This window comes from Leguminivora glycinivorella, chromosome 6 (genome assembly GCF_023078275.1).
Source record: "Leguminivora glycinivorella isolate SPB_JAAS2020 chromosome 6, LegGlyc_1.1, whole genome shotgun sequence".
Taxonomy (NCBI): domain Eukaryota; kingdom Metazoa; phylum Arthropoda; class Insecta; order Lepidoptera; family Tortricidae; genus Leguminivora; species Leguminivora glycinivorella.
The window spans coordinates 23,054,471-23,064,067 of NC_062976.1; the positions used below are offsets into that span (position 1 = coordinate 23,054,471).

Below are 9,597 nucleotides of genomic sequence, written 5' to 3' on the forward strand. Positions count from 1 at the left end.
GCATTTCCCACAAAACAGTACTTTGGAAAGTTACCTGCTCAAAGTATCCAATAAACCTTGCTTTTAGCATTAAAAAGGAACTCATTTCCCGCGAAGCATTCCCTTAATGGCCCGCCGTTTAAAAAAAAACATAAAAACAAAAATGGCCGAAACTCATAAGAGCAATGCACGAAAATGTTTACGCGTCATCGCGGCAGCGTCTAAGGTAAAACTTTTATTTATGCGAAAACTTGTTTCATTTTTCTTTCCCGGGCATTTCAGAGAATAAAGCCTCTGGTACGCCGCTCAAGAACATAAATAACGCCACATTAAAGATGTATGAAGAAGACGAGCTCACTTCTAGATTTATTTACAAGATGCAGCGTTTAGTTTTGTTCTAAAAAACGCCCAAAGCCGTGTCGCATCGTTTCGCAAATCGGCATATTTGAAATTCGAATGTCGTTTAACCGTCGAAAAAAGTTTAAAAATTCAAAATTCAAATGTCACAATTTCTTACTCATTACGTTTACTAGACTGGGACCTCCAACCTAAATATCGATAAGTAAAAGAACACAATTTTTCCTATTACTTTCACAGCTACAAATCCAATATTTCCACAGCGCGTAGTTAATTTACGTCCCAGATTTGAAAATTTAAAGTTTTTTTATCGTTCCAAAGACTCAACTATTTCAATTAAGAATCCCGTAACGTTCCATTTTCGAACTTTGTTTGAAATTGCAGTTCGTTGGAGAAGTCGAGTTCCGAAGTCATTCCTCGGCCAGTAATAAGGTTGGACACGTCCGACCTTAGACGGCCCTTAACAAAGTAATCGGTCGATCGGCAAAAATACTATGTTGCAATTTGATGGTGCAATTTCCTTGGAATTGTGAAAGACAAGCTTTTGTTCAATTTATTCCAGTTTCGGCTACATTGAAGAGGTTTTTTAAGGGCGGGTGTGTTACATTTAGTTTGCATAAAATGTAGGTATAATTTGATTGGTGAAGGTAATACAAAATTATTTAACTTTTTTTTTTTAAACATGATATGTGACGTTATCTGGGTAAAGGGTCGATGGCACTCACGTCCCGCGGCGTCGTGTTTGTACGCGAACATCGCTCATTAATTCCGTTAAGCATCATCGACAATAAGTTCCCTTTACCCAGATAATGTCACATAAAAGGATTATTAATGACATTTTACCCAAAACAGAACTACTTTCACTTTAAAGTTTCAAGTCTCAACTTAGGGTCTTACTAGTTCTTTTGTGTAACGACCCTTGGAGAAAATTCTCATCGAAGTTGCCATTGAAAAATTCTCAGTAGTCTTCAATATTAGGATATATGCTGCAATAATAAAAAAAATGTCCTAGGTACGACAGTTTAGATAATATGTTCACAGATGTCGACTCTTCCATATCAACCATAGAGGATTAAGTAAGGGAAGAGTTGTAATCTCCATACATCGGTAAACGCAAGTTGTACAGGCATAGTTAAGTGACATCTAGCGACAATCACGCATCAAACACTGAATTATCAGTACCACTACTCGATACTAGGTGTCACAGTGTCTCGTCTGCCAAAAATTTAATATTAGAACAGTTTACAACTTATATTACAAGCAGAAGGAATTGAAAACAGAATACTGATTAATACTATCGTAATATTACAGCACTACTGGCGAATTAGTGGTACTGTTCTCCACCGTAATGCAGCTCTTAAACTGCTTAAGCTGTTTAAATTTCACTGAATGCTACTATGCAGCCGAAGGTTCCTCTGAACGCTCTTATAACAGTGCTAAAACACGTAAAGCTCCGAATAGACCCTAATGTGTGCAGTTATACAGCTATCTGTGCTACTTGGGCAGTACCACTACTCGATACTAGGTGTCACAGTGTCTCGTCTGCCAATAATGTAATATTAGAGCAGTTTACAACTTATATTACAAGCAGAAGGAATTGAAAACAGAATACTGATTAATACTATTGTAATATTAGCTAAAAATTGGTGAGCAGACTTTTCGATCGTCGCGACATCTATTGACAAGTAGCAATACTGATAATTTACGCTATTTGACGCGTGATTGTCGGTAGATGTCACTTAACTATGCCTATACAAATAACTTGCATTTACTAATGTATGGAGTTACAACTCTTCCGTTACTTATTTCTCTATGATCTCAGACACTGAAAAAAAAATTGAAAATAGCAACCCAATAGGTACAAACCACAGAAGTGAATAAACCTCGGAAACTAGAAACCTTCAAAAATGAGTAATCCGACCACCATGAGTGATTTCATTTTGTCACGTTCAAAACATGTTATTAATATCGCAAAAGTGTGCATTGCATGCCGGCATGACAGCTGGCAACTCGCAAACTTAGATTTATGCCTCAACTTGTTTCATATTTCTTCTTCCGAGTTTCACGCAACGCTAAAAAAGGTACGTGTCTGTTGAGGGGGCCCTGTGGAAGAAAATGTTGATGAATTTATGGAATCGTTATAGGTCAGGTAAAGTCTTATATCAACGAATAAATGTGGCAATATTTAGTAACAACACATATGGTCCTTTTTGTGACCGCTAAACAAAGAGAAACGTGTGCCTGTACATAGGCAAAAATAATGAAAATTTGACATTTCTGACCGCGAGCTGTAGAGATTTGAATTGAGTAAAGTTACTTTTGGTGCATTGTTTCAATACCTACTGTACTATGAATGCTGACAGTATACAGTATATTTAAAATTTGAAATAATAGACGATGTTGTTTTTATAATGAAACCATATGCCTTGGTTTTGATACCTTTGTCCTTGTAATATCGAAATAGAATCGGCATCCAAGTTTTTATTCTCATTTAAATCGACGTCAACCTCACCAACCGCACTCATTTCAAAACATAATTTTAGCACACCAAAGTTTTTTACATTTTTTACAATTTATTTTAAATTACTTCGAATAATGTCCAATATCTATGCAACTGTTTTCACTCACAGTTAGAGTTGATGATATTTTAAATTGTAATTTCATACATGAAGTCCTTTGTTTGATGTATTTTTTATTCAAATTAGGTTAGTTTGTGTGGCGCGTGTTTTCGCTTTGATATTGTTATGGAATTTTGCTTAAATTCTTTGTATACTTAGCATACTACTAGATCTATCTATCTTATATCTGCGTTAAAATAAACTGCAACTTTGGGTAGAATTATTAATTTGGATAGCACCTAACGAAATGGAAAGTGTAATAAGGCGTAATATTTTATTATTATTAGTGTCTTTCCCATCACAAAACAATGGTATTCTGGAACTTTGGGAGGCCTGTACGGGGCCGAAGCTAATGCGTAGAGCCCTTTTTGACACTTTAATGAAATGTAAGGGGTATCAATAATTATAAATAAGGCCTTAATATTTCTAATGCCTGTTCATTAAATCTGAGCAAAAAAATATTGCTTTTAAAAATTACAGTTCGACATAAAATACAAAATTCTTGTCGCATTTAAGCATTTGATGACAAAAATGTAACAGTTACTTGCAGATATATTGTGTTTTTATAACTGAATAATAGCGCCCTCTATATAGTTATGGAAACTCTTTAGTTGATAAACTCTTTTGATACTCGCAGTGTAATAGTTGTCTATGTATTTCATTTGAATATGGAATAAAGTGCTTTTGCTATTCTGCCACCGACGACATCGTTTCTTCTTTATAGGTTATGTTCCCAGTAATTTAAATTTATTCTCGCAATTTATTTTGCTGATAGAGAATTGTGATGCTGATGCTGCGCACACAACACACACAATAGTGTAACACAATAGTGTTTAGTGTGTTCAGTGTGTAATATGTCGTCGTCGTTGTCCAGCACAAATTATGCTGTGAGTGTGCCTAAACTGAAAGGCCGTGAAAATTACGCAGAATGGGCTTTCGCGGCGGAAAACTTTCTTGTTTTAGAAGGGACTTCAGCGTACATTACAAGCGCGAAGCCGGAAGACACCGCTGTTGACGCGAAAACCAAAGCCAAATTAATCTTAACGATTGACCCGTCGCTTTACGTGCATATCAAAGACGTAACAACGACAAAGGAGCTTTGGGACAAACTAAAGAAATTGTTTGATGACTCAGGATTCACAAGGAGGATTAGTTTGCTGAGAAATCTTATTTCGATTCGTCTGGAAAATTGTTCCTCTATGACGTCTTATGTCACGCAAGTCATAGAAACTAGTCAAAAGTTGAATGGAACGGGTTTTAAGATTAATGACGAATGGGTCGGATCGCTACTTCTAGCTGGATTATCCGACAAATATTCGCCAATGATAATGGCGATTGAGCATTCAGGTATCTCTATATCTGCTGATGCGATTAAAACCAAATTGATGGATTTGGAAGAGGACAGTGGTGACGTAAGTGGAGCATTTGCAATGTTTCGGAAAAAACGGTTTGGTCACAACACTAGCGGGACCAAAGACAACAATGCTCATATGTCAACGTCAAAGTCAAACTCAAATTTTTCAAAACAAAAGATGATTTGTCACAAATGCAAAATGCCGGGTCATATTCGTAAATATTGCAGATTAAGTGATAACAATAAGAGTTCAACTGATAGTAAGTCGCAAGAACATAAACAAACAAATGCGTTCAGTGCAGTGTTCATGAGTTCTGATTTTGGGAAGGACGAGTGGTATGTTGACTCGGGATGTAGTTTTCATCTCACTGCAAACGAGAACTGGATCAAAAACATGTCAAGCGAGCTTATCTTATCTTATCTTAAATCTGCGGGGGCCCTTACGGATACACTTCGACCCATCGGGATCTTTTGTGCAATTACCCCCTACGATCCTAAGATCCTTCAGCTATTCAGGAGCTTCTCGACCATCTCCACGTATCGGATGATGAGGCTCATGGGTAGCTCTCTGAAGTCCTTCGGTGCCAGGTAGCCTGCTCCAAAGTTCTTCATTCTTTGTCTGGCGAGGGCGTGACATTCACACATTAAATGTCTGACGGTCTCTTCCTCTTCGCCACACATGCGACAATCAGTGTTGTCGGCGTGTCCCATTTTGGCCAAAATTCCTTTGACCCCGTAATGGCCTGTGAACACCCCCGTTATAATTTGGAGTTGTCTTTTGCCTAGCTTCCCTAGCTTTTTGCTCCATCCAGAGTCTACCCTCTGCATAAAGAGCTTTGAATGCTTCAGACCAACCAGGGCATCCCACTCTTTTTGGTGACTAGCCTTTGTTTGGTCTTTCATAGCCATTCTGATGGTTCCTTGTGAAAGGCCCACATAAGGTTCCGGACCTATGAAGTTGTCTTCAGATCCGGCCTTGGCAAGTTCATCAGCGTTTTCATTGCCAATGAAGCCTTCGTGCCCCGGTATCCATACCAGTTGCACCTTGTTTTGCCTTCCAAGCTTGTTAAGAGCTTGGATGCCGTTTAATACCAGTCTAGAGGTAACTCTGGGCGATGTGAAGGCTTTGAGTGCCGCTTGACTGTCGCTGAGTATATAGATAGTCTTACCTTGGATTTGTCTAACTATATTCTCATGTACACAGGCAATTATTGCATATGTCTCGGCTTGGAAGACCGTGGCATAATTGCCCATGCTGATACTACCACTGTAGTCATTTGCATAAATGCCTGCGCCCGTACCGGATGCCATCTTGGACCCGTCTGTATACCAGATGATGGTGTTGTCATCAGGGGTGGGTGTCTCCAGACCCTCCTTCCATTCGGCTCTAGTATGGACTTTGGTTTTGAAGTTTTTGTGGAAGATGAATTTCGGTTGCATTTTGTCGCAGCCCATACTCATCAGCCTTCCCATAGAATTGTTGTATTCCATGCTTGTGTGTTTAGTCTTCGGCATGCTATCGCTCCAGAGGCCTGTTAAAGCCAGCCGGTGTAGCGATTTCAGTGCCTCAGACTGTATCACTAGATGTAGCGGCGGGAGATCCAATAGTACCTCCAATGCTGCTGTTGGCGTCGTTCTGAACGCACCCGTTATAGCCATGCATGCTGTCCTTTGTACCTTCATGAGGACATCCTTGCATGTGCTCAGTAATGTCCTTGGCCACCAGGCCAGGCTTCCGTACAGGATTATAGGTCTCACCATCATGGTGTAGATCCACCTTAGTACCTTTGGGTTTAAACCCCATGTTTTGCCGTAAGCTGACCTACACATTCCAAACACTCTAAGTGCCTTGGCTGTGGTCAGTTCGACGTGTCTTTTCCAGTTCAGTTCTTTGTCTAGTGTTACCCCTAGATATTTCACTTCATTGGAAAGTTCAAGTACCCTTCCATAGAGCCTTAGTTGCTCCATGCCAGTAAGGGCCCTTTTCCTGGTAAACGGTACTACCACTGTTTTGCCTGGATTGATGGAGAGTTGTTGGTGGTTACACCACCTCTCCACTTGCCTCAGTGCTGTATTCATGATTTCTGACACCGTTCCCGGGAATTTCCCGTTTATGAGTATCACTAAATCATCTGCATAACCCACTGTATATACTGGGCCCCTATTTAGTTCTTCCAAAAGTGAGTTCACTACCAGGCTCCATAGAGTCGGAGAGAGAACCCCACCTTGTGGACAACCTTTTGTTGCTGTGGCTAGTAATTCTTCCCCCATGAGGGAGGACTTAATTAGCCGGCTGTTCAACATATTACCTATCCAGCGGCAGATGGTAGGTTCTATGCCATGTTTGAGTGCAGCATTATTGATTGCACCATATGTGGTGCGATCAAAGGCACCTTCGACATCCAGAAATGCAGCAAGACATAGTTCTTTGTTTTCTATGGCCTGCTCCGCTCTAGTTGTCACCAGGTGTAGTGCTGTCTCCGTGGACTTGCCCGGCTGGTATGCACATTGCAAGCGGTGTAGTGGATGTCTCTTGAGCGGACCATCCCTGATGTGTCTGTCCACCAGTTTCTCCAAAGTTTTAAGGAGAAATGATGATAGACTTATGGGCCTATATGATTTGGCTTCTGTGTAATCCTCTTTGCCTGGTTTGGGCAAGTATGTTACCTTTACTAACCTCCATGCACGTGGTACATGTCCGAAGGCAATACACGCTTTGTACAGTCTACTCAAGTGGGGTATAAGTACGTTAGCGCCTTCTCGTAGTAGTATGGGGTAGATTCCATCTGGCCCCGGGGCTTTATATGGCTGAAATGTCGATAATGCCCATTGTATTTTGTTGTGGTCTACTACCTTTTTCGACGTGTCCCAATTATGCCTGGTCGTGCGAGTGCACTGTTCCGTAACACTAATTGGTTCATCGTCTGGTACACTCTGATTTATTATCGAGCCTGGAAAATGTGTGGCACACATCACCTTGAGGGTCTCTAGCCCCGTTTCAGTCATTCCACCATCACTCCTTCTAATAGAGTTGAGTGGGACTGACTTCGTTGTGGCTAGTGCCTTCGTGAGTCTCATGCCTTCCGGAATGGAACCGATTTGATCGCAGTGGTTTTTCCACGCTTTCCTTTTCGCTTTCCTCACTGCCTTGCTATACTCTGTGAGTTTTCGCGCGTAGAGCTCAAAATCATTGCTTCTTTTGGCATCGTTGAAGACAGCCCTAGTTTCTTTCCTGAGTTTTGCTATCTCCGGATTCCACCAGGGTACCTTCTTCGCCAGGATTTTCTTTTCCGGGCAGTTATTTGTCCAAGCCGTATGGACGGCTTGCCCTATTTTGTCAGCTTCAAGTTCTATGTCAATAATAGAGTTTAGCTTACCATTGGGGTTTCCCAGGTCCGCTTTAAGGTCATCCTTGAACGATAACCAGTTGGTATTCCTGGGATTCCGTTTTAGTATAACTTCTACTTTGATTTTAGTGGTATACCTAAAGCATATATATCTATGGTCCGATAAAGAAATCTCCCCAGAGACATGCCATGAACTAACTTTATTACTTGCGTTGTTGGACGCTAGCGTTATATCAATGACCTCACCTCGCCTAGCATTGACGAATGTCGGCTCATTGCCTTTATTTAAGAGTTGTAGTGAAGAGCTTACCAGGAATTCCAGTACCTTCTCTCCTCTTCTGTTGACATCCGAGCTTCCCCAGATGACGTGGTGTGCGTTCGCATCGCAGCCGATGATCAGGTCAGTGTTCGCCCGGCTGCCGTAGTCAGCAAGATCCCGCAGTTGTGTGGTGATGGGATCCGCCGCCTCGTAGGGAAGGTAGGCTGATGAGATGACTAGTGCCTTACCCCCCTTTATTCAGGATCTTGACCGTGGTCAGATCCCTGGAACAGAAAGCATTTAGAAGCATAGCATCAATGCCGGTTTTAACATAAATACATGTCCTCATATTACTCTCGGGGCAGATATACAGTATCGTCCCGCCAGTACCATTTAAGCCTCTTATCTCTCCCTTGTAAATATATGGTTCTTGAATAAGAGCAATGTCGAACTTGTCGCTTTTTAGCTGCCTAGCCAGAAGGGCAGTGGCGGCCTTATTGTGTTGTAAGTTTATTTGTACACACCTTAGCCCCTCCATTACGGCGGTTAGTGTTTGGCGGTGCTGAGATCAGCGGCCGCCTCCTGGACCGTGTTGTCGCAGGACATGGGCGAAGTGGTGCCCTCCAGGTAGAGTTCCTCCAGACCGCGCAGGTCCTCCGAGCCCGCCACCGATAGGATCGGTGACGACTCTCGGGTCCAGCGCAGCCCGGCGAAACTCTCCCCGACTAGCACCACTTCCCCGCCTCTGACCGGTCCCGAGCCACCTCCGCAGGAGCGCCAGGCGGCGCGTCCCGCTCCGGGGCCTCCCCCGTCGCCGCCCCCGCGGCGCCCGCAGCCTCATTGGCCACCGAGTCCCCCTCCCCCCCGTCCGCGCCGGGCTCCACCCCAGCCTCTTCATGCTCACGCTCCTTCCCCGTCTCCAGGAGCTTGAAGTGGCTGGTGTCGAGCCCCGAGTGAAGAACGTAGCCGGCCTCCCTGATGACGTCAGCTGACACCTGGTCCATCAGAACGATGCGCCTGGTGTTCAGCTCCGACATCACGGTGTCGACCACCTTCCACTCGTCGGTGCGGAGTTTAGGGTTGCGCCTCTGCATCACCCGCAGAGCCAGCGACACGTCCTGGCTGCCATCGATCGCCGTACGCCAGGCCATCTTGACCGGCTTCGGCAGATCTTTAGCAGCCACGACTTTCAGGCGCCGCCCGCCGATCTCTCCTCTTCCGATCACCGAGCGGAGCCATCCCACTGCGTCGCTTCCTCCGCAGGTGATGTGAAGCGCACCCCCCGTGACAGCACCTAGTGTGATGTCGGGCATAGGATCGGCCGCCTCGTCCAAAGCTACGAGCAGGACGCTCACTATGGCCGACCTATGCTCCAACATCACCTTTTCCCCAGGAAAGGCCACTGGGACGATAGCCATCTTCTCGCTCGCCGCTACCTCAGCAAACGTCCCCCCCACCCTCGTTCGCTTGTGGTCGCCAGCGAGCAGAGAAGAGTCGCCACTGGCCCCCAGTGACCTCTTGTTAGGCTGCCTCCCCGCCCCACTAGTGGAGGGTCCGGCCCCCACTTGCGCGTCCCTATTCTCCCGCGCCTTCGCACGCCTCTTCTGCCTCCTGGTTGGGGCTACTCCTCCACCCGACTGCGCATCCGCACCCTGGGGTGCAGTAGCGTCGTCTATGGCGCCC

General features: G+C 44.1%; 1 protein-coding gene across 1 annotated transcript; it reads right to left on the reverse strand.

The window, feature by feature from the left end:
• Positions 1-2,367: 2,367 nt before the first annotated feature.
• Positions 2,368-8,452, reverse strand: LOC125227075. Its single transcript, XM_048131266.1, has 3 exons — positions 8,269-8,452; positions 7,285-8,138; positions 2,368-2,439 (listed from the first exon to the last, which is right to left on the reverse strand). The coding sequence occupies exons 1-3, from the start codon at positions 8,450-8,452 to the stop codon at positions 2,368-2,370; spliced, it is 1,110 nt and encodes a 369-aa protein (XP_047987223.1).
• Positions 8,453-9,597: the final 1,145 nt, after the last annotated feature.